Source organism: Perognathus longimembris, chromosome 28 (genome assembly GCF_023159225.1).
Source record: "Perognathus longimembris pacificus isolate PPM17 chromosome 28, ASM2315922v1, whole genome shotgun sequence".
In the NCBI taxonomy this organism is placed as follows: Eukaryota; Metazoa; Chordata; class Mammalia; order Rodentia; family Heteromyidae; genus Perognathus; species Perognathus longimembris.
In genome coordinates this window covers 98,638,977-98,665,080 of record NC_063188.1, presented here as the reverse complement: position 1 = coordinate 98,665,080, position 26,104 = coordinate 98,638,977, and the positions used below count along the sequence as shown (strand labels likewise).

General features: G+C 41.4%; 1 protein-coding gene across 3 annotated transcripts in view; it reads right to left on the bottom strand.

Annotated features, from left to right (window-relative positions):
- Positions 1-26,104, bottom strand: part of Apoo (apolipoprotein O) — a 54,059-nt gene that overhangs the window by 15,050 nt on the left and 12,905 nt on the right. For 2 of the 3 annotated variants that reach the window (XM_048336165.1, XM_048336164.1), the window contains 6 exons: positions 16,106-16,222; positions 13,895-14,014; positions 10,359-10,413; positions 5,915-6,010; positions 1,611-1,702; positions 515-595 (listed from right to left, as the gene is read on the bottom strand). In XM_048336165.1, the coding sequence (XP_048192122.1) occupies positions 515-595; positions 1,611-1,702; positions 5,915-6,010; positions 10,359-10,413; positions 13,895-14,014; positions 16,106-16,222 (561 nt within the window). Of the gene's footprint in view, positions 1-514; positions 596-1,610; positions 1,703-5,914; positions 6,011-10,358; positions 10,414-13,894; positions 14,015-16,105; positions 16,232-26,104 lie in introns of those variants that run through there. The other variant, XM_048336166.1, reaches the window with a different exon arrangement.

The window sequence follows — 26,104 nt, the reverse complement described above, 5'->3', positions numbered from 1 at the left end:
CTCTGTTGCTCATGGCATAGAGAATGTGGCCTGTGGCAGGTAGCTGCTTCCCAACACACCACTGAGGGCTCTGCCCTCAGCTGGGAGATAAACAGATACACTACTGCTAAAGGAAATAACGAAGATTATGGTAACTAAGACGAGGGTTATCTCAATGATGTCTCCCCACTCCCTGAGGAAGCAGAGCATATTCCCTTTTGAATCCATTTTTCATAAAAGTTTTTACATAATGTACTACACTTTGAGCAAACTATAAATAGAATAGAGCAGAAACTAGGGTCTAAGACTGAGGTGAAATGCCTTGGACGGTCACCATTTATTTGGCCCAGCAATAAACACTCCTCCAAAAAAAACAGTACTAGAAAATTCTAAGCCAGAAACTTAGAATGAAAACAAATAGACAAAGCAAAAAATGAAAAAACAGACAGAAAAGCAAGAGGGTTATCCAACAGTTTATGCATCTAGAGAAACCACATATTTAGGTCAAAAGGAAGATAGTGAAAATATTTCTTACCTTATGAAAGTGTTCCTTCCACAAATCTTCTGCAACTATGTATCCTCGTAAACCCCAGTCATACAACTTTTCCCCACTAACCTAGACACAAACAGAAAATATCTGTTACTATTACATACTTTTGTCTATTTCTAAAGGAACTACACATTTAAGCACATGACTACTTTAGGATGTCTTGGGCCTTCCACACATATTGAAACTGTGCAACACAGAGCTGGGTGCTAGTGGCTCACATCTGTAATCCTACCTACTCAGGAGGCAAGGATCTGTGGGTATTGGTTCAAAGCCAGCCCAGACAGGAAAGTTCAGGAGACTCTTATCTCCAATTAATCACCAAAAAGCTACAAGTGGAGCCGTGGCTCAAATGCTAGAGTGCCAGCAAACTTAAAAATAACCTTAGGGATAAGACCTAGGCCCTGAGTTAAAGCCCCAGAACTGGCACAGAAAAAAAATCAGTGAAACATAAGCAAGTAAAAAGATAGCAGGAGCCAGACGCTGATGGCTCATACCTGTAATCCTAGCCACTCAGGAGGCTGAGATCTGAGGATCATGGTTCAATACCAGCCCAGGCAGGAAAGTCATTTCAATAAACTACTCAGCAAAGGCTGGAAGTGCCACTGTGGCTCAAGTGGGAGAACACTAGCTTTGAGCAAAAAAGCTCAGGGACAGTGGCAGGCCCTGAGTTGGAACCCCACAACCAACAACAACAAAAATCAAGAATTAAAAACAAAGCAGGAAAAAAAATGAAAAGAGTGAATAAAAACCCAAAGCACACAAAAAAAGGAGAGTAAAAGTGAAAGAACAAGAAAGAAAACTAGCCAGAGCTGATGGCTCACTCCTGTAATCCTAGCTACTCGAGAGGCTGAGACTGGAGGATCGTGGTTCAAAGCCAGTCCTGGCAGGAAGCTAAGGCTTTAATTGTGGCGCAAGTAGTTAACTACCCTTGAGCACAAAAGCTCAGGGATTTTGCCCAAGCCTTGAGTTCAAGCCCTGAGAATGGCTTAAAAAAAATAAACCTACAAAATTAAGCAGCAAACCCATAAGTTGCACACAAGCAAGAATGAAGAACACTATAGCTGACTGAGTAGTAACTTACCTGGGCAAATGCAATAGCTTGTTGTGGGTAATAGATAGAGGCAGCTAATCCCATGAAAGTAGGTGGATATACTAGCTTCTTTATTTTTGAGCCTAATAAATAAAAGGTGGTACACACCATTAGATGATTGTTACATTCAACATCACTATCTCCTTTATACATTTAATACTGAGTACGATTTCTTGGCCATAAATTGAGAGGATATACTTATATCTAATATAAAGATATACTTATACTCATCAAAACCAATTTCATCATCCTCAAAAGAAACCCCTATCAGGGCTGGGAATATGGCCTAGTGGTAGAGTGCTTGCCTCTTATACATGAAGCCCTGGGTTCAATTCCCCAGCACCACATATATAGAAAATGGCCAGAAGTGGCGATGTGGCTCAAGAGGTAGAGTGCTAGCCTTGAGTAAAAGAAGCCAGGGACAGTGCTCAGGCCCTGAGTTCAAGCCCCAGGACTGGCAAAAAAAGAAAGAAAGAAACCCCTACCTATAAGCTGGGGTTGTAGCTGAGTGGAAGAGCATGTGCTTAGCATTTATAAGGAACTGAGTAAGAAAGAGAAAAGAAGAAGAAGAAAAACAAGGAGGGGGGCACGGTGCCAGTGGCTCATGTCTGTGTAATCCTAGCTACTCAGGAGGCTGAGACTGAGGATCCCAGTTCAAAGCCAGCCTGGGCAGGAAAGTCTGTGAAACTCTTATCTCCAATAAGCTACTCAGAAAAAGGGGGAAAGTGGTGCTGTGGCTCAAGTGGTAAAGTGCTAGCCTTGAGCACAGAGGCTAAGGAGGACAAGGAAGAGGGAAAGAGGGAAGGGTGGATGAGGGAGGGACACTCGTTAATGATCTCTCCTCAGTTCCCTCCCCAGACCTTCACCAAGAATAATCTGCATTCTATCTGTATGGATTTGCCTACTGTGAACAAATCATATAATACATGGCCTTTTATGACTGACTTCTCTAACTCAACAAATATTCTTGAGAGAACCACCATTTCTTTTCTGATTATTTGAATAGACTCATTATGTCATCTAGGCTAGCTTCTAACTCACTTTCTAGACTTGAACTAATGATCCTCCTGCCTCAGCCTCCCAAGTGCTTTGAATGCTGGGATTATAAGCATGTCCCTCCACACCTGGCTTAAGAACTATCAAGTCAGGATGGGAGAGAGTAAGGGAAGGGGTGAAATTGTCTAAAAAGTAATGTACTCTTTATCTGACTTATGTAACTGTAACCCCTGTACATCACCTTTATAATAACAAAGAACTATCATTTCTAAGGAAAGAGATAAAAAAGACTTCTGAAAAACATACAAGTGCCAGTATTTTGGTTTCTAGGTTTTTAAGTAAGTTACCTTCCTTGTTCCATTCCTTTCCTCCCTGAGATTCCATTAAAATAAACAGTAAAAGAATAAAACACAGAGAAATAAGCTCATAATGAAAAGGAAACATATAGAGGGGCACTGGAAGGCAATGGCAATCATCTGAGGGTATAGCTCAGAGGTAGAACACTTATATAACATGAGCCAAGTCCTGGGCTCACTCCCCAGTACCATAAAAAAAAGCGTTAGCCAGGTCCTGGTGGCTCACACATGTAATCTTAACTACGAAGGAAACTAAGATCTGAGGATCATAGTTCAAAGCCAGCCTGGACAGGAAAATCCGTGAGACGCTTATGTCCTATTAACCACCAAAAAGCCAGAAGTGGAGCTGTGGCTTAAGTGGTAGGGTGCTATTCTTGAGCAAAAAAGCTCAAGGATAGTGCCCAGGCCCTGAGTTCATACCCCAGACCAGCAAAAAAAGTGTTAACAAATTTTCATAAACTAGAGAGTGAATGTAAATAAGAGACCAGGAAGTGCTAAGGGCTGCAGCCAAAGAAGGAGAGACCTGCCCTACACAATGACAAGCGAACATCCAAGTCCTATGCTGGGACCAGCTGGCCCATTCCTTTTCACATGCCATCTCACTGCCAAACTGCTTCTGGCTAGGCCCAATTTTTAAAACAGGATAGGGTGGGCAACAGTAGTTCATCCCTATAATCCCAGCTACTGAAGAGGCTGAGATCTGAGGATCAGGGTTCAGAGCAAATTCAAAAAATAAATCTCTGTGAAAACAAAAACACAAAAACAAAAACAAAAAACAACCAAATCTGTGAGACTCTTATCTCCAATTAACCAACAAAAAGCCAAAATTGGAGCTGCGGCTCAAGTGGCAGAGTGTCAGCCTTGAGCAGAGGTTGAGACTGAAAGTCCCTCAATTCAAGCCCTATACCACACACACACACACACACACACACACACACACACACACACACACACACACAAACACACGGATAAGCTATTATTGAAGAAATTCTATGAATTTTCTCCTGTGATTGCCTGATGACTGTGTATACATATATGAACTTGTGACTGTGTACATGAACCTCATCTAAGGTCAGAACCTGCCTACTAGCAAGCCCCATCTATGCACAAAGACTTCTTACTAGTGTTTCAACTGCCTCATTCTGAAACATGACCAGACAACCAAGACGTTGGAGGAGAGCCTGCAACATAAAAGAGAAAGACAGAAACAAGCAAGAAGAAAAAGAAAACCTGACCCTACAGGAAATAGAACTTCAAAACAAAACTAAACCTATTATTAAGTATCATCAAATAAATTCAAGAAGCTACTACATTAAAAGAAAAAAGAATTCTATGAAAAAAATGGGACCTTCAGAGAACAAGAAAGAGCTCATGAAAAGGAACAAAGTAAAATATTCAAATTGAAAAAAACAAAATAATCAAGAAATACAAGAGACATTTAAGGTCATTTAAAAATAACCCAATTTACTAGTGAATGAGCTCAGGAAGGAAAAAGAGAGTACGCTGTCAAAGACCAGACACATAGCATTCTTCATCTGAAGGCCACAAGCCACCAAAACATCCAATCAATGAATGAAAATATCTGCATCTAGTCATGGCACCATGGGATCTCAGAACATTCAGATTAAAATACGACCCTCAAAGCTTCTAGGAAGGAAAAAAAGGGTGACTTCAGAAGCAGCAAGCATCCAGACTAATAACCTACATTTCCACTGGCAACTGCCAGATGCTAAAAGGTACAGTTTTCAAAGTTTTGATGAAAAACAAATTCCATAACTATCCCAACTGTCACTTGGTATGAGGGCAGACACACAAGTTCTTGGAAAATTTGTCTCCAACAGACCGTTTGTTATAAATAATTTACGCATGCATCTTAAGAACATGGCAGAATCAACATAGAAGTCCAGGAAAAAAGGGGCTCAGGAAGATAAGTCTCCCAACAATAGCTGTGTTGAAATCTCAGGTCAGCTGCAAGAGGAGGTAGAGCTAGGGGAGTAGATGGAGAAGAGGAGTGACTAAAAGACTCAGCAGGATGCTGAGTTGAGAGAAACCTGAGAATCAGGGGGGAAAGCAACTGATTAGGAGTAAAACAGAAGACACATGAACTTGACCCTAAAAATAGTCTCCACTGAGCACACTGTTTTTGACATGGGCCCATGCACATCTAGTGCAATGTATATCAATATCACTTACACAAACACTTCTAATAATAGAAGTGTTTTTTTTTGTTGTTGTTGTTGTTTGGCCAGTCCTAGGCCATGAACTCAGGGCCTGAGCACTGTCCCTGGCTTCTTTTTTGCTCAAGGCTAGCACTCTGCCACTTGAGCCACAGCGCCACTTCTGGCCATTTTCTGTATATGTGGTGCTAAGGAATGGAACCCAGGGCCTCATGTGTACAAGGCAAGCACTCTTGCCACTAGGCCATATTTCCCAGCCCCTAGAAGTGGTTTTAAACTTGACATTGTCCAAATAGAAATATGCTCATTACCTGACTTGTGAAATGGTAACCCATCTGTACAATACCTTAAGAATAATAAATTGTATTTAAGAAAAAATGTATTGTGATTTAGTAGCTTGGTTGCAACAGTGAAGTACTCAGAAGGTTAGGCATGAAAAACTGTATTAAAGAGCAACAGGGATAGGGTCCCTGTATTGACTGAATTGCACAAATCTTTTATAAGCCAGAAACAGTTGTTGAAATAAAAATAGCAATAGGAATTGAAGCAAGTAAAAGGACTTACTAAGAATAGCTAATTTTTTAACCAAAAGTATGCAATTTGTATGTGTATGCTTAAAGTCAAATAATGATTGCTAACAACCATATTAATTATATATAACAAAGGCCATATTCAGGAACCAACTTAGTATCTTAAAAAAGCAAATAACCAAATGTTTATATTCCCTCCCACATAAACAGATAAATAAAGACAAAATTTCACTTACCTCTACTAAAGAGGAGTCCAACAAATCCAGCAAAACCAATAACACCAAGTCTTGGAAAAAATCCAGGAGGTGCATTTTGGAGAAAATCATAGCTATCTACAACAGAACCAGATCAGGAAGTAATTCCACAAACGCTCATTAAAAAAATAAAACACAGCCTTACATATAGCTAGTATATACACTATCAAGTGGATGCAAACCATACATTCTTTGCTTTCTGCTAATAATAGAGGTTTTATTGTCATCATTGGTATTATTTGAGACAGAGTCTCATTATGTGGCCCAGGCTGGCCTCAAACTCACAACAATTTTGCCTCTACCTCCTGAGTGTCAGGATTACAGGCATGTGCCACCATGTCTAGATCAGCTCAAACTCTTCAACACATTCTTTTGGGAACCAAATAAATTAAGCTTAGAGAAATCAGTATCCTTATGGAGTACAAGTTCGTGTAGGAAGTAGCCACTCTTGGTGATAACAGCAAAAGTAATAAATAAAAGAAAATACAGGGGCTGGGAATGTGGCTTAGCGGTACAGTGCTTGCCTAGCATGCATGAAGCCCTGGGTTCAATTCCTCAGTAACACATAAACAGAAAAAGCCAGAAGTAGCCCTGTGGCTCAAGTGGTAGAATGTTAGCCTTAAGCAAAAAGAAGCCAGGGACAGTGCTCAGGCCCTGAGTCCAAGGCCCCGGGACTGTCAAAAAAAAAAAAAGATCAGGGACAGTGCCCAGGCCCTGAGTTCAAATCACAGAACTGGCAAAAAAGAAAATACAACATGTGAGCCTCTTACTGTGCCCAAGCATGCCTTAGCATAATTTGCATGATGCTTCCTTTCCTCTTCTCTCCGCTGAACCAATCTCACCAAATAGGAGCCAGTGTGGGCCCTTATCTCTTCACTGACCTATTTTCCTCCTCTAAAGTCCCAACTGACTTTAGTACCTATTTAATTATATTCAGCAACTTATATTTGGTACCTCACATTTAATTATTTAGGTGTATGTTCTATGTCTCCTCACAGAGAATATAAGCTCCTTAATGGTAGGTTGCATAAACCTATGCATATCTTCCCCCAGTGGTAATAGTGAATAGTTATCCAACAGATACCGTTACAATCACTTCCAAGAGCTGATGTCTTACTAAATGAAATCAGCCAGGTCCTGATGCAGGAAACCATCATGTCCCTTCCTCAACCTCATCTCCAGCACTGCCTATCTGCTTACACCTCCTTCTGGAAAACATAGTGCTAACTCCCACCTTGATGGTTGTGTAGACTGATACTCAAGTGTCCCATCCTCACATCACAGTGTGGCTAACACTGTTCCTTGGAGACTCACCCCAAAAATCCTTCCCTAACAACTTATCTCCCCAATTTTTATTCAACTAGTCGCCTTCCTCTGTATCTTGTGAATGGTTGAGTACATCGATCTCAATGATTATGACTGCTGTCTTTTAAACATTCCTTTTGAAGCCAGGCACTGGTGGTTGAGATTTGAGGATCGCTGTTCAAAGCCAGCCTGGGTAGGGAAATCTATGAGGTTCTTACCTCCAATTAGTCAAAGAAAAAGCCGGAAGTGGCACTGTGGCTCAAGTAGTAGAGTGCTAACCTTGAGCAAAAAAGCTCAGGGACAGCATCCAGGCCCAAGGCCAACACCAAAAAATTAAATAACTTTTTCAGGTAGGATCTTGCTATAGCTGACCTTGAACTTGTGGTTCTTCTGCCTCAGCCTCTCAAATGTTATTCTAATAGGTGTGTATCACAGTGCTTGGCTTTGACCACAGTCCTAATCAACTTTGATCTTTAATGGCTGGCATGATGGTGACCTAACAAACGTACATTGAATTGAACTAATAACTAGAATACTCAGTATTACTCTCCCCCCGCATAATTCCAGATATAGAACAATTTTCTTTCCCCTGGGTTCTTTGAGAAATGTGACAATCACTTTGAATACTATTTACTATAGGGCTTTATGCTCTGCTTGCATTATTCCCATCTAGTTTTTCAATTCTTTGGCATTTAACCTACTTTGAACTTTCAATCTTCTTGTCTAGGTCATTTGAAGCAATTTCCTACTTCCTTTATTCTCACTAGTTAAGTGTTACTCAACTCTGAACATGCACAGAGAGCAGCTGATAGGAAGACACCCAGATTAGCTTTGACAAGCTAGGCCAAAGTGGGTAAGTCACAAAGAAATGGGAAAGAAGATAAGTTTTCAGACTGTACTTGAAGCCAAACCTGGCTTCTGGTAACATGCCTTAGCTGTGACTGCTGGAAAATGGACTGGCTGTATTGGTATACATCACCACTCATAATAAAATGCTTCTTTAAGAGTCTCTGCATGCATGAAAATAGAGCAATGAAATCTGGTAAGATTGTTTTAAGAAGGGAGAGAAGTAGGGATGAGGAAGTAATGAAGACAGTGAGTTTGATACATATATGGGAATGTCTCAATGAAACTATTTTTGGTGGTCCTAGGGCTTGAACTCAGAGCCAGGGCACTGTCCTCAAGCTTCTTTCATTGAAGGGTAGTGCTTTACCATTTGAGCCACAGCTCCATTTCAGGCTTTTTGGGGTTCATTGGAGCTATAGGCTCACAGTCTTTCCTGACCAGGTTGGCTTTGAATTAGGATCCTTATACATCAGCCTCCTGAATAGCTAGGATTATAGGAATGAACACATAGTGCCTGACACAATGAAACTATTTTGAACAACTAACAGGTGTCAATAAAAATTTTTAAAAAAGGAATCCAAGAGAAGGAAAAGACAAATCATTATAAACAATGTCTACTGTTATGAATCAATGGAAAATGACAAGTGACAAGGAAGAGACCTCGGGCTGGGAATATGGCCTAGTGGCAAGAGTGCTTGCCTCATATACATGAAGCCCTGTGTTCGATTCCCCAGCAACACATATATAGAAAACGGCCAGAAGTGGCGCTGTGGCTCAAGTGGCAGAGTGCTAGCCTTGAGCAAAGAGAAGCCAGGGACAGTGCTCAGGCCCTGAGTCCAAGGCCCAGGACTGGCATTAAAAACAAAACAACAAAAACAAAACAAACAAAAAAAAAACAAGGAAGAGACCTCCTCAGTCACACATTTGTTTGGTTCCATCAAGAAACAAAATCTTACTGGTGTTGCTGGTTCATGCCTGTAATCCTAGCTATTCAGGAAGCTGAGATCTGAGAATTTCACTTCAATCCAGCAAAATGCTGGAAGGAGAGGTATGGCTTAAGTGGTAAAGCACCAGAATTGAGTTAAAAAGCCAAGTGAGTGCTGGGAATGTGGCTTAGTGGTAGAGTGCTTGCCTAGCATGCATGAAGCCCTGGGTTCGATTCCTCAGTACCACATAAACAGAAAAAGCCAGAAGTGGCACTGTGGCTCAAACAGTAGAGTATTAGCCTTGAGCAAAAGAAGCCAGGGACAGTGCTCAGGCCCCGAGTTCAAGCCCCAGGACTGATTAAAAAAAAAGCCAAGTGAGAGTACAAGGTTCCAGTATCGGCATGCACACACACATGCACATGTGCATGCACACACATGCACGTGCATACATACACACGCACGCACACATAAGACAAAACCCTGTACAAACAAGGTTTTGATTTGCTAACATGCCTAGTTAGAGGGATGAAATATTACCACTATCTCTATTAATTTACTACTTCTCACTGAGATCAGTCAGAACACACACTATAAACTCAGTTAATAAGTGTATGTAATAAGTGGCCCATAAGTGAGAAACCATCAAGGGCAATAAAAACCAAATGGGAAAACAAGTAAGCACACTTCTCATTGTGCAATAAGACCTTTCCCAAGCATCCCAGTACAGTTCCTTTCTGCCTCTAAATTTCTACAGCATGTGATAACAGTAGTGCAAAGGAACTACTGTGATTCTGAAAATATACCAATGACTTAGTGTGTCTACATTGTACCTGGAAACTTTTGTTTTTTGTGGAATGTTTGTGGGTGCTGTTTTTTGTGGGATATTTTTCAGGTAGGATCTTGTGCTTTTTTCCCAGGGAAGTCTTGGACTGTGATCCTCCAACCAATGATTCCCTCATTGCTTGAACTGCATGAATCACCATACTCCACTTGTTTGTTGACATGGGAGTCTCATTAACTTTTTGTGAGGACAAGCCTCAAACCATACACCTCCAAAATTAAATCTCCCAACTAGATGGGATTACAGATATGAGTCACTATTCCTGGCCACAAGTTTTTAAATGAAAATCCAGTGTATCAGTACTTGCCAGCCCAACAATCCTAATAGTGCTGAAGAGATTTAGGTGATACTAGTCCTCTGAAATAACTGATCATCCATCTTTCGAGAAAAAAAAATCACACTTCTCTAAAATTCTTCATATAATTTCCACAATCCATTCATGGAACACCAGGTAAACACTTCAATGTTAACGAAGTAACTGATAAAATCTAACTAAAAGTCAACTTACCTAACCCCCACTGAATCACACGCAGCACCCTGGGCTTAGTTTCGCAGTATTTATCCTAAGAAGATAAAAAGAAATGGAGTAAATTGGATATGCTAATTAGAAAGTAACAGAATAAATATACCTGTCTTAGCCTGGTGCCTATCATCTCTAATCCTAGCTACTCAAAATGCTGAGATAGGGCTGGGAATATGGCCTAGTGGCAAGAGTGCCTGCCTTGTATACATGACGCCCTAGGTTCGATTCCTCAGCAACACATATATATACCAAAAGCCAGAAGTGGCGCTGTGGCTTAGTTGGCAGAGTACTAGCTTTGAGCAAAAAGAAGCCAGGAACAGTGCTCAGCCCCTGAGTTCAAGTCCCAGGACTAGCAAAAACAAAAGGCTGAGATATGAGGATGAGGTTCGAATCCACCTTGAGCAGAAACATTTGAGAGACTCTTATCTCTGATTAACCACCAAAAAAGCTAGCAGTGGAGCTGTGGCTCAAGTGGCAGAGTGGCAGCCTTGAACAAAAAAGCTCAGCTACAATGTGCAGGCCCTGATAATTCAAGCCCCAGGACTGGCACAACTATAAATATTTGTCTCTACTGAATAAATTATTAAAGTGTTGACATTTTCTTTGTGCTGGGGATAAACCCATGGCCTCAAGCAGGCTATACATGCACTCTGCCATCAAGTTCCATCACCAGTTATTAACAACTTTTTTTGAACAGAAATATATATTTTCTGGTTTTCTGGGTGTTTTTCTTTTGCAATGTCCTGTTCACTGAAAACCACTCAGAAGAATGGCTTACTATTGCCACAGGGAGCCAAGATGCCAAAGATGGTGGTTGTGACAACTTAAACTTCTCACTCTGAGAGGGCTTTCATGGTGACATTTCCATACATGTAAACAATGTAGTCCATAAATCTCATCCTTTATATCACTCTCTCCCTTCTTAAAATAATTTCAGCAGCTTTTGTTGTTCTATTTTCATCTGTATGTATATAAAGAATTTCAATAATGTTAATCCTTATTTACTCTCTTCATTAGCCCTCTCACCTCCAGACGTCTCACTCTTAAAACTGAAGGAAACAGGGCTGGGAATATGGCCTAGTGGCAAGAGTGCTTGCCTCATATACATGAGGCCCTGGGTTCGATTCCCCAGCACCACATATACAGAAAATGGCCAGAAGTGGCGCTGTGGCTCAAGTGGCAGAGTGCTAGCCTTGAGCAAAAAAGAAGCCAGGGACAGTGCTCAGGCCCTGAGTTCACAGCCTAGGACTGGCCAAAAAAAAAAAAAAACTGTAGGAAACAGCAGAGCATTGGTAGCTCAGGCTTGTAATCCTAGCTACTCAGGAGGCTGACATCTGAAGATAGCAGTTCAAGGCCAGCATGGGCAGAAAGTCCAAGAGATGCTGGTCTCCAACTAACCACCAGAAAACCAGCAGTAGAGCTGTGTGGTAGAACGCTAATCATGAGCAAAAAAGCTCAGTGACAGTGCCCAGACCCCAAGTTCAAGCCTCATGACTGACCAAAACAAGGAAAGAAAACCAAACCAAACTGAAGGAAACAGACCCCCAGAAAAGCAATTCTCTTGATAATTATAGAGCTAATTCTGTCCCTAGGAGATTAAATCTGTCTTTGTTACTAAGCCTATTTCCTAATTTGTCATTGCACAAGAAGGAAGAGGGAGAACGTCCAATCCAAGGGCCATATAAGCCTGCAAAACCTTTTGTTACATGGCAGGACAGATATGTACACTTCTGGCTGGCTCTCCTTGGCTACCTATAACCTATCTGCCAATATTGATAACTTTATATAGCCTGATAATAATGTTATAAATATCCAAAAGGCCCTTGGCAGAAAAGGTTCCCCACTCATTTTAGGGCCTACATTTGGAAAGTGCTCACTTGAAGCAAGGATGACCAACTATAATGAGACATAAGAGAAAAATAACTCAGTTTGGATAAACACCCCAATCACCCGAAAGTAAATTAAGTGTTAACATTCTTTTAACAACAAAAGGGATATATACATGAATATAAGGTAGTCTTAAAGAAAATAAGGACTAGCCAGACAATACCCATCTTCAAGAACTCTATAGTGAAAGTAAATGAACTCTATAGTGAAGATGAACAAGATATAGTGGAGTGGTATTACTTAGAAATGTCTGTCTCATGGAAATTGCTTACCACTTAGATACTGCTTTCCTCCCATAAAAGGAAGAAAACAAGGTGGACACCAGTGGTTCATGCCTGTAACCCTAGCTACTCAGGAGGCTGAGATCTGAGGAACACAGTTCAAAGCCCGCCTGGGCAGGAAAGTCTGTGGGACTTTTTTTTTTTTTTTTTTTAGCCAGTCCTGGGCCTTGGACTCAGGGCCTGAGCACTGTCCCTGGCTTCTTCCCGCTCAAGGCTAGCACTCTGCCACTTAAGCCACAGCGCCGCTTCTGGCCGTTTTCTGTATATGTGGTGCTGGGGAATCGAACCTAGGGCCTCGTGTATCTGAGGCAGGCACTCTTGCCACTAGGCCATATCCCCAGCCCAGTCTGTGGGACTTTTATCGCCAATTAACTATAAAAAGCCAGAAGTAGAGCTGTGGTTCAAGTGGTAGAGTGCAAGGCCCTGAGTTCAAACCTGATACCGTCACAAATAAAAGATTAAGCTTGCAAAAGACATTGATTTGTAGGTTTTCTTTCTCTTATGGAGGGGAAAAAACAGTAATGGATTTTGATGAAGTGATATTCATTTCTCCCTCAAATTCAGCATTTATTATTTAAGGCCATATAAAAGAATAATCCCAATACTGGCACAATAAAAGGATTAAGCTAGCAAAAAAATTAGGGTGTCACTCTAGACATTGACTTGTAGGTTTTTCCTTCCTCCTTCCCTTCCTTCCTCCCTTTCTTCTTCTCTTTCCCTCTTTATTTCACTGTCTGTTTTTCTGTGTGTCTATCTCTGTCTCTCTTTCTTTTCTGGTGCTAGTCCTGGGGCTTAAACTCTGTACCTGGGTGTGTCTCTAAGCTTTTTTACTCAAGGCTTGCCAAATACCACTTTACAACAGCTCTACTTCCAGGATTTTGGTGGTTAATTGGAGGTAAGAGTCTCACAGTCTCTCCTTCCCAGGGTGGCTTTGAACTGTGATCTTCAGATCTTAGCCTCTGAATCTCAGGATTACAAACACGAGCTACCAGTGCCTGGCAAGTTGGGCATCCTTAATTTGAGCCCTCTAATACACAATTTTTTGTGCCAGTCCTGGGGCTTAAATGCTGGGTCTGGGTGCTGTCCCTAAGCTTTTGTGTTCAAGGCTAGAACTCTATCACTTGAACCACAGATCCACTTCCAGCTTTTGCAGTTAATTGGAGATGAGTCTCACACTTTCTTGCCCAGGCTGGCTCTGAACCATGATATTGAGATTTCAGCCTCCTGAGTAGCTAGAAATACAGGCATGACCCACAAGGGCCCAAAGCTATTATGCAATTTTCCAAAAACATGTAGTCAACTTAAGACTTTTTTCAATGCAGACTTTTCACTATTGACTGTAAAGAGCCATACCTGACACCAACTTGTATATGGCTCGAACTGCTGTCGAAGCTCTGCGATGTTTTCTTCAAGTTGAGTTCTTGGTTTCTCCACATATTTAAAGTGAGTCTCAGGAGTTGAATAGAGTGAAAGCTGTAGATATTAAAAAAAATCAAAACAGCACATCCATTAATGAGATCATATAATGAACCATCAAATTTGTAGGTATATTTCTATTAATCCATAAAGATGAAACTTGACTTCAGATGATCTTTGTACTTTGCTTTGATAAGAACAAGGACAAGGAAGTGGGCCTCCAAGATGTCCTATGCCCTCCTCATCCACTGCTAGGAAGCATAACAGCCCCCTTCTATCTGTTTTTGTTGTATTTTTTTGGTGGTACTGGGGACTGAAGGCAGGGCTCCAAGCACTCTATCATGAGCTACACCCCTGACCCTTTTAAACCATTTTATATTGTTATGTGGCATTCTACCTCAGAATGCATTTGGAAAAATGATTCTATTCCTCTAAAGCAGGGGTGGGAAGTCTCAGCTGCCCACAGCCTCTTGGCCTATATTGGTAATTTTGTACTGGTCCTCAAATGTTATCAATATTCAAATGGCTCTAGGTAGAAAAAAAAGGCACTTCCTCCCTACTCTAAAGGATGTGTGAAGGAGTTTTTAAAAATCCTGTGAATGTGAATAACTGGTTAGCCAGTGAAAATGAGCAGTGTGGCCTCAGGAAAGGAGGGGAGACAATTTGTTCCCCACTCAGAGTAGAAACTTCTCACAGCCACTGCTGGCGGACTTCTGACCCCTGTCACTTGGGCCATTGTTCCCAATGCCTGAGAAGAGAGTAAAGAGCAAAAGATAAGCTAATTGGCTTTGCGTAAACATCATTCAAGTAACTCCAAAGGGGAGACTGAAGGTAGTTTGGTCCTTAGCCAAATTCAAAGACAAGAAGCAGAAAGGATCCAAGTTTCTAGTTTCTTTGAGAATGTGAATGTTTTCCTGATTTGATAATTGGTCCAGAATCAGGCAGACTACTTAGAAAAGCGAGTCTTGCTTATCATCTAATGTGATATGGCAGGTTCCACGCTAAAAAAAAAAATCTGTAAAATGTTGGGCACTGGTGGCTCACACCTGTAATCCTAGCTACTCAAGAAGCTGAGATCTAAGGGTGACGGTTTGAAGCCAGCCCAGGCAGGAAAGGCTCTGAGACTCTTATCTCCAATTAACCACATTAACAGCTGAAGGTGGAGCTATGCCTCAAGTGGTAGAGTGCTAGCCTTGAGCAAAAAAGAGCTCAGGGACAGTGCCCAGGCCTTGAGTTCAAGCCCAGGAAAAGCACCAAAAAAATCTGTAAAATATTCCTTAATGATGCCCTCAGTTAAGTACTATTAAAGTTCATCTGCTGAGGGCACTTAGTAATTTTCTGGGGGTTTTTTTTGGGGGGGGGGGTTGGTTGTGGGTCTTGAACCCAGGGCCCGAGCATTGTCCCTGAGCTCTCTTGCTCAAGGCTAGCATTCTACCACTTTGAGCCACAGTGACGCTCCCAGTTTTTGAGTGGTTAATTGGAGATAAGAGTCTCATGGGGACTTTTCTGCCAGGGCTGGCTTCGAACCTTGATCCTCAGATCTCAGACTTCTGAGTAGCCAGGAATACAGGTGTGAACCACTGGTGCCCGGTTCAACTTTAGTAATTTTCTTGGCAATAGTAAGATTACAATACAGAGGATATTGGAGAGAAAGCAAAAACAGGGTGACACTGTGAAAAATAGAAATGTACTCATCTAACTTATGAAGTGGTAACCCTTTTGCACAACACCTTAATAAAAAAATTATATTGTTTAAAAAAAGAGAGAGTACTGCTCATACTAGCCAAGTGTGCTGAGCTCTACCCCCAGCCCTTCTTAAATTTTACTTTAAGACAGAGCTTCACTATGCAGGCTAGATTGTCCTCAAATTGTCAACCCTCCTAATTTAGCTTCCCAAGTAAATGGGGCCAACAAACTTATGCCACCACATCTGGACATAGAAAACAGTATAAGGAAATACATTTCTTCCTTTTAAATATACCATATCTGGGCTAAAGGGAGGGCTCAGGAATAGGGTGCTTGCCTAGAATCTGAAAGGTGCTGGATTTGATCTCCAGAACTTCAAAAATAAACAGAAACACCAAAATCTTCTATCTTACTAATATATAACTCTTACAGTAACTAAATCAGACATTCAAAAGGTGTTACCTCATCGACCTTCATGGAATTTTTGTGAGGCAAATCCTTTTTTGGAGCTGGTACTGCTGCATAGACTTTGAAGGTAAGCAGGCTTAGGCTGGCTGGCACCATGGACCTTTGAATTACCTGAAACATAGAAGCCATCGTAAGCCTTCTCTCCAAGTGACAAAGCAACAACAGGAGCATATTTATAACTTCATTCACTTCTGCCCTGAAAGATGTATTGCATATTGTGGAAATAAATGCATGCCTGAAGTTCTGAGGGAGTCGGAAGTAAAATATATGTTCTCACAGACTTAAAATTTCAAGCCAACTTGGATCTTCATTTCCCTAAGATAAGTTCCTATTTTTCTACCATCCTTTGAAGTAAAAAAAAACAAAAAACATTTATACCTAGATAACCGATCTATATGTAGTATCTATTCATTTAATCTATGGAACAAGTCCAAAACCAACTCATCATCTTGCCCTCAGACCTGCCTTCTTTCTCTACTCTCTCAGGAATGATGATACTCTCATCAGAAACTGCAAGGTCACTTGCCATCTAGTCAGCGATTTTCCAGAATATAAAATCTATTTTTATTAACTGCAATCAGTAATGTTACACGATACACTTCTCAGCCTTACTCCTCTTGTCTAACTTTTTTTTTTTTTTTTTTTGCCAGTCCTGGGCCTTGGACTCAGGGCCTGAGCACTGTCCCTGGCTTCTTTTTGCTCAAGGCTAGCACTCTGCCACTTGAGTCACAGCGCCACTTCTGGCCATTTTCTGTATATGTGGTGCTGGGGAATCGAACCCGGGGCTTCAAGTATACGAGGTAAGCGCTCTTGCCACTAGGCCATATCCCCAGCCCTCTTGTCTAACTTTTATATACAACTAATATAACTTTTACATACTTGGACCAACATCTCTGCAACCCTTCCTCCAACTGCCAGCTTCTCACTCTACTCTCTGCTTCTATGAGTTCAACAGTTTTAGACACCACAAAGAAATGTAAATATGTGAGGTAATGTACAAGTTAATTAGCTTGACTAAGGCATTCCACAATGGATATGTGTTTTAAGATATCCTGTTTATACACAAGAAATATATATGGCTTTTATTTGACCACTTAGAATTAATTAGTAACAATAAAGATGAAACTGGGGTCATCTTCACAGCCCTCCCCCATCCTACAGTCACCAAGTCTTGCTAATTTTTTGCCTACTAAACGACTTCATTTCTACTTTCTGTTTTTTATACCTTCCGGTACTATCTTTCCTTGGGGTTTTATTTCTTTCCCGGATTGTTTTAGCAGCAACGTAACTGGTGTTCTGGTTCTCTAAAGATTCAAAGGACCATGAAAAAGAATGATCTTTCTAAACTACAATTTTGATTCTATTCTATGCTTGCTTCAATTTTTTTTTGTGTTGGTTCTTCGGCTTGAACTCAGGGACAGGGCACTCACTGCAGTCTACCACTCGAGCCACAGCTCCACTTCCAGGTGTTGTGTTTTGGTTTTGTGCTTGATTGAAGATAAGCATCTCATGGCCTTTCCTGCCCCAAACTGGCTTCAGACTGCCATCCTCAGATCTCAGCCTTCTGAGTAGCTTGAACCATGGGTGGCCAGCTGAAATATTTTGGTATTCCTTAGCTAGGATTTTTAGAAGAACCAAAGATCTGTTATGGGCAACTATAAGCACATTTTCTAACTTTATCTCTCTTATCTCTGCCCTTGCCCATAAACTCCCTATATTTTTCTCATGCTATTACCTAGTTTCCTGGGTGGACGCATGCTGATTCCTGTATAAAACATCCTCTATCTGATCAATCTTTATGTAGAAGTACTTAAGAGCATGGATAATTCAAGCTTTTATTTGCATCTATCAAGTTCTCCCTATCAAATTAGAGTCCATTTGGGGATGTAGTATCTTACTCCCATTCCTACTGATATGGCAAAGCCTGGCACAGAGAGATGCTTGAATGAGACATGGGCATTGGATGGAAATGGGGACAAATGCAGAGTGGTTGACTTGGTTCTTTCTAGTCAGGCATGATTAGGTATTATGAAAATCTTATTATTGAGATTTGCTAATCCTGTAATGCAAAAGACTAAGCTACTCTCTAATATAAAACATACAATATTAAATAAAACATAACAAGAATGTCTCTTAAAGCATATACCTGAAGTCACATACAGAAGAAAATGCTCATACTTCAGAAGCAAATTAAACTGAAATTAATTTTTTGTGCCAGTCCTGGGGCTTGAACTTAAGGACTGGGCACTGTCCCTGAGCTTTTGTGCTCAAGGTTAGGCTCTACCCCCTGAGTCACAGCTCCACTTTTAGCTATTTTGGTAGTTAATTGGACATAAGGGTCTCATGAGCTTTCCTGACCTGGCTGGCTTTGAACCATGATCCTGAGATCTCAGCCTCCTGGGTATAGCTAGGATTACAGGTATAAGCAGCACAGCAGCACCTGGCTTGAAATCTATTTCTGAAGAAGTGGCTTTATCGCTGGGTGCCAATGACTCATAACTGTAATCCTAGCTACTCAGGAAGCAGTGATCTGATGGCAGTTCGAAGCCAGCCCAGGCAGGAAGTCTATGAGACTCTCATGTCCAATTAACCACCAAAAAGGGGAGAATGGAGCTGTGGTTCAGGTGATAGAGGGCTAGCCTTGAGCAAAGCAGCTCAGGGACAGTGTCCAAGCCCTGAGTTCAAGTCCCAGAACCAGCATGCATATGAGTCCCACGTACACATGTGCAGACACACACAGACAGGCTTTATTATTTTAACTGCTTTAAAAATAAGTAATTGCGTCTTAAGCACTAAATGTCCATGCAGAAACATCTTAATCTCAAAGCAATAATATTTAGCCAACTACTGCTGACACTTGGTCACTACGGGTTTTGTGCCCATAACAATTATTCAGCTGGGTTTGCAGAACCCTGACAAAGTAAAGAGATCAACATCCCTCCTATAAAGCTGCTCCAACCTTTAGAGGGCTCTGGGTTTCTAATCCACAACTTGACTCAGCACACAGCTCTTCCCCCACCACTCCAGCTCTTTTAAAAAAGAAACCATCCCGTCTGTAACTTGAGTGACCTAGACAGAGTTCTCAGCAGTTCCCACAGAGTCCCATCCCTGAACCCCAGTGGAGGCATGAGCTCACTGCGCTCTGACCTTCTGGGGACTTTCCACTGGGCCAAGCTGACACTCAGCCAGGACCCTGTTTCTGATACTTCTCTTATCTGCTCAAGCTGGTATCCCCTCCTTGCCCTTGAATCTCTAGTGTCTACACAGCACGGGTTCATGATGTGTTCTATTTTTACTTAAGCCAACTGATTAAATAAGAGAATTTCAGGAGACAGGGGTTGTTAAAATGGGCAGAAATCACCCTAGGAAAATAGGAGAGCATAAAAAGAAGAATCTAAAGAAAAAGAACATTAAGGAGAATACTGAAAGTCTGGTACCTTGAAGAAAGACAACCAGCTATTGAGGAAGAAGAAGATGGAGAGATCAAGGCCAGCCCTGGCAAAGTTAGCAAGACCCTATGTCAGAAACAAAGCACAAAGGGGCCGGCAGAATGGCTCAAGTGGTAGAGAACCTGACTTCAAACCTTGGTACACACGTGCACACACACACACACACACATGCACACACACGCATGTGCGCACACACCCACACACACAGAGTTGGGCACTGGATTCTCATGCCTATAAATCCTAGCTACTCAGGAGGCTGAGATTTGAGGATCTTGGCTCAAAGCCAGCCCAGACAGGAAATTTCACAAGACTCATCTCCAACTGACCACCTACAAACCACAAATGGAGCTGTGGCTCAAGTAGTAGGGCACTAGCCTTGAGCCCAAGGCCCAGGACCAGCACAAAAGAAAGGAAGGAAGAAATGAAGAAAAGAAGGAAAGAAAGGAAAGGAAAAAAAGGAGACGGGAAGAGAATGGAGGAGAGGGGGTGAGGAAGAGAAGAGAGGGAAAGAGAAGGGAAGAGAGAGGAGGAGTGGAGTATGGCTCAAGTAGTAGAGCACTTGCCTAGCATATATGAAGCTCTGGGCTCAATCCCATTATTGAAGGAGGGAGGAAGTAAAGGAAGGGAGGGTTTCACTAACTTCTAAGACATGTGGTATAAATATAAAGCCTTGCTTTTGACCAGCTTTCCTCTCATCAGTACTCCAGTGGGGCTGCCTTGTAACACATGAACACAGAAATGCCTTCTCTGATACAACCACACTGAATATATGTCCTGAAAAGTGAAAACTCCTCTGGGCCTTTCCAGAAGACTAGAATCTGTAGGCTGCATAGATATATGGCCTTGAGTGCTCCCTGTCTCAAGTCACAGTCCTTGAGAATCCTTAGTTGCTAGGTTCACTCTACCACCCAGGACAAATTTGGCATAGAAAGTGATTTCACACGCACCTTTCCAAGAACTGATTGTATATGCTCTACTTGGGATTACGTGAGTCTGTTTTGCTAGATCAAAGTCAACTCTTCCTCTGTTAAAAGCTGCATCATGAATGACTTCTAAATTACAGACCAAATCTAAGGGCTGGGTTGTTTTGTTTGTTTTTCTCCAAATTCAGCTCTTCAGTTACTAGATGACCCTAATATGTTGACTTGTCTGCAGTTGGAGTATAGATGAAAGGTCATAGTTGCAGGGAAAACAAAAAAATTGTCTCAAACAAGGGTTAATGGGTGACTCTCAGCCTTTGCCAATTTCAAGAGGAGTGTCACTGAGTTCTCTGGCCTATGTGGCTAAATTATATTTTGTGGTGTGATTCAGCTCCCCAGCAAGCCATCATCGTAACGTGGAACATTATCAGCTTTCATTCACACTGCCCACAGAGGGAATGGAAACTGAGATACTGGGCTACATTGGGTTAGATGGGCACTAACAAGTTATAAAGGTATAAGCTGCCATATATTAAAGCATGAATTTAGCGGGGCTGGTAGCTCACGCCTGTAATCCTAGCTACTCAGGAGGCTGAGATCTGACATTGTGGCTCAAAGCCAGCATGGGCAGAAAGCCTGTGAGACTTTTATCTCCAATTAATCACAGAAAAAGCCAGAAGCGGAGCTGTGGCTCAAATGGCAGAGTGCTAGCCTTGAGCAAAAGGAGCTCAGGGAGTGTCCAGGCCCAGAGTTCCAAGTCCCAGTACTGGCAAAAAAAAAATTAATAATTTGCTTCCCTCTTTCTCATTGAAGCTTGCCAAAGACTGATGATTACAAAGGCAAATCTAGCCAGCTAAGCAGGATTACATATGCCAGAAGAATTAGAAGAGGTCAACTAGAATTTCATTTTCAAGAACAAATATTTATTACATACCGAACTTCATGTCAGGCACATTAAGAGAATGTGGCCCCTGCCCTTCTAAAGGTTCCAGGAAGCTAATGCGTTTCTTCAAAAATATTCCATTACTTTTTAAAAAATACTCAAGCAAAGAAGACCAAATTTATCTATCAGTTCCAACATCAAGGGTAGAGATTCCTGGAAAGTTAGTCAAGATATGAATCTAGGGAGGCCATAAACAATCTGATCATGACAGTTACCTAAAAGGCTAAACAGTTTCTGCTTTTCAAGTTAAAAAACACTGCCCAGAAATCTGCAGCCCAGGGACCACATTTGGATTATGTCCCAGTAAAATTACTTAAAAACATGAAAGCCACAAGCCAAATAAGATGCTTCCAGAATTACTCAGAGATGCTCATATGTGGTAGGGCCTGATAACTTGTTTTCTTTTTCAGCTCTATAAAGTTCCTCCATGTTTAGAAAGAATGGCTCTTAGCCAGGCACTGGTGTCGAACACCTACAATCCTAGCTACTCAGGAGGCTGAAATCTGAGGACTGCAGTTCAAAGCTAGCCCAGGTACAAAGTCCGTGAAACTCTTATCTCCAATTAACCACCAAAAAGCTGGAAGTGGCTGGGCACCAGTGACTTATGCCTGTGATCCTAGCTACGCAGGAGGCTGAGATCTGAGGAGCACTGTTCAAAACCAGCCTGGGCAGGAATGTCCATGAGACTCCTATCTCCAATAAACTACTCAGAAAAGGCCAGAAGTGGCTCTGTGGCTCAAGTGGTAGAGAGCTAGCCTTGATCACAAAGAGGCTCAAGGACAGTGCCTAGGTCCTGAGTTCAAGCCCCAAGACCAGTAAAATAAAAGCCAGAAGTAGAGCTGTTACTCAAGTAGTAGAGTACCAGCCTTGAGTGAAATGAAAATACTAAGGGATAGCACCAAGGCCCTGAGTTCAAGTTCAAGCCCCAACCCTAGCCCCTGAAAAAAAAAAAGAAAAGGACAAGTCAAGTGAAAACGTGAGGCCCTGAGTTCAAGCCCAAGGACTGGAATACACACAAAAGTATCTCTATTCTCCAATCATTACCCACTATTTTATTAGACTTTGCATTTTAAAAATATACCAGTTTCCTTTTCAATCAAAGGTCTCATTGAACATGTATATACAGTTTCAGAATCACTTGGGGAGTGTTTTAAAAACAGATTAAAAGGCAGGCACCAGTGTCTCACACCTGTAATCCCAACAACTCAGGAGGATGAGCTCTGAACATCACAGTTCAAAGCCAACCTGGGGAGAAAAAGCACGGGATGATCTTATTTCCAATTAATCAGAAAAAAAATATCTAGATTTAGAGCTGTGGCTACAGCTGTAGAGTGCTAACCTTGAGTGATAAAGCTAATGGATAATGCCCAGGCCCTAAGTTCAAGCCCCAGTAAACAGTACAAAAAGAAAATTTCCCAGATTCCAGCACCTTCCCTAAGAGTATCTGACTCAATAAGTCTAAGAGGAGCCTAAGAAACTGCTCCTACTTTAAGCCAAGTCTGGAAGACCACCATTCCACAAGCAGATATTTACTGAACAATTATTTTTCATTTAAACCAAATACCTTTTAGGATTGAGAGTAGAGTGCTTGCCTAGCATGCCCTCAGCTCCCTAGTTCCATTCCCAACACCACAAAAAATTACTTTTTAGTTGTTAAAAAAAATCCAGGACTGAGGATATGGCCTAGTGGCAAGAGTGCTTGCCTTGTATACATGAAGCCCTGGGTTCAATTCCCCAGCACCACATATACAGAAAACGTCCAGAAGTGGCGCTGTGGCTCAAGTGGTAGAGTGCTAGCCTTGAGCAAAAAGAAGCCAGGGACAGTGCCCAGGCCCTGAATTCAAGGCCCAGGACTGGCAAAAATAAATTAATTAAAAATAAGAAAGGATCTAAAACACATTTTTAAAGGAGAATGGGGTACTATGAAAACTTTTGAGGTTATTCTTGTTCAAAGTAACACACATAAAGCAAAAAATAAGCTACATGAATAAATTTAGGGTCGGACAAAACAATGAAAATAATTGACAATTTTGTCCTAATCAGGCTACATGGTTATATGAAGACACAGTAATAATGTGTCTCAAAGTGAATTAAAAATAAAAAAAAAGTTTTGCTAGGTGTTGGTGGCTCACACTTGTAATCCTAGGTATTTAGGAGGCTGAAATCTGAGGATTGTGGTTGGAAGCCAACCTGGGCAGGAAAGTCTGATAGACTCTTTTCTTTATCTACCAAAGTGGCAAAAATGGAGCCATGACTCAAATGATAAAATGCCAGTCTTGGGCTGGGAATATGGCCTAGTGGCAAGAGAGCTCGCCTCATATACATGAAGCCCTGGGTTTGATTCTCCACCACCACATATCTAGAAAACGGCCAGAAGTGGCGCTGTGGCTCAAGTGGCAGAGTGCTAGCCTTGAGCAAAAAGAAGCCAGGGACAGTGCTCAGGCCCTCAGTCCAAGGCCCAGGACTGAACAAAAAATAAATAAATAAATAAATAAATAAATAAATAAATAAATAAAATGCCAGTCTTGAATGAAAAAAGCTAAAGGAGAGTGGCCCAGGTCCAGGTTCAAGCCTCAGTACTGGCACAAGAAAAAAAAGAAACATTTCAAATATCAAAATTAAGATCATTCTCTCCTATAATGAACACTTAAGTAGATACCTACAGCTTATATAGCTTTCTCTCTCTTTGCCAGGAATGGAACTCAGTGCCTCTGCAAATAAGCAAGTCTCTATCATTGTACCCCCCCAAAATAAAAGCAAGCTTTTCTTTCTATAGGGGGCCACAACATCCAACACAGCCGAAGCTTTCTCAGGGAATGGGGGTCACCAGAAGGCAGATGATCATTATTTGTACTATTCTGTTTGTTTTTCAAGAAGGAATTCCAATATTGACTTACAATTTTTTAATTAGGTATTTTTCATGCTGAGTGTCAGTGGCATTCACCTGTAATCCTAACTACTCGGGAGGCTGAGATCTGAGGATCATGGTTCAAAGCCAGCAGCGGCAGAAAAATCTGTGACTTTTCTCATCAACTAACCACCAAAAGCTAGAAGCTTATCTGTGGCTCAAGTGGTAGAGCACTCGCCTTGAACAAAAAATCGCAGGTATATCACCCAAGCCTGAGTTCAAGCCTTGGGATTGACACACACACAAAAAAAGAGGTATTTTTCAAGAAAGTAACCTTGATAAATCATATGGTCGTAAGAATGTACTGCAATCACTCACACTGTAAATTAGGAAATGAAATTTATTTTTTATATGTAACTATGGCTTCCATTTCTAAATGGCTTCACATCGGATATTAAACATATCAGAGAATCAGTCTCAGTATACTTAACACAAAAAGAAGAGAAAGTATATTAGAAAATGGCATTTGTCACTGGGCACTGATTGCTCATGCCTGAAATACTAGCTACTCAGGAGGCTCAGACCTGAGGATCGTAGTTTGAAGCCAGCCCAGGCAGAAAAGTCTCTTGTGAGACTCTTATCTCCAATTAACCAGCAAAAATCCAGAAGTGGAGCTGTGGCTAAAAGTTGCAGAGCACTAGCTTTGAGCACAAAACTCAAGAGTGCCCAGGCCCTATGTTCAAGCCCCAATGCCAACACACACACACACACACACACACACACACAGCCACACAACATTCGTTTTAAAAAAGGAGAAAGAAGGGCTAGGAATGTGGCGTAGTGGTAGAGTGCTTGCCTAGCATGCATGAAGCCCTGGGTTCAATTCCTCAGTACCACATAAATAGAAGAAGCTGTAAGTGGTGCTGTAGCTCAAGTGGTAGAGCGCTAGCCTTGAGTACAGAGGCGCTCAGGGAGAGCACCCCAAGACTGGCAAAAAGTGGGGGGGGAGAAGATTTATGGCATAATTTCACTGAGTATTTTTAGATGTTATACATATGAAGGATATATTTACGTATGCTCAGAAACTGAAAACATGTTAGTTGTATTAAAGGTGATTTTATATACATACACTTCCTTAAGGTTTTACAATGAAGATTTGTTTTTTAATATGCAAAGAGTAAAAATAGCTGGCTCCTGAAGATATCCTAAAAAAATTTTCCACACAGACCCCAGGTCTAAGAGTACAGACTGGGAACACCAGAGTGCAAAACCAGCCCAGGAAAAAAGTGAGACCCCCATATCTATAAACAAGCTAGACATGAGGGCACACACTGGTTATCTCAGCTACCTGGAAGGCATACATAGGAGGACTGTGATTCAAGGCCAATCCAGGCAAAACAACAGGAGACTCTATCCAAAAAATAATTCAAGCAAAAAAGGGGCCAGCTGAGCACGTGACTCAAGTGGTAGAGGACTTTGCAAGCCCAAGGCCCCAAGTTCAAACTCCATTGTCATCACAACAAAAAAAGAATTTGCCACAACATATGAAGATTATTCCAAATAAAAAGAAGTGCAAATGTTTTGATCAATATTTTGATAGATTTATCAGTGACCGTTTATAATCAAATCTATTGAGTATTTGCAAAGTGTACAATGTGCACATGTGTGGAAATGCCACAATGAAATCCTTTTATAACACAAACATATACTAATAATTATAAGGCAAAATTAAAAATATGAGTGACTGTTTTGATGGCACTGATTTGTATGTGTAAATTTGGGAGTGCTCATTTATCAACAATAACAGAAACCACAAGATGGCCTCAAATTTGC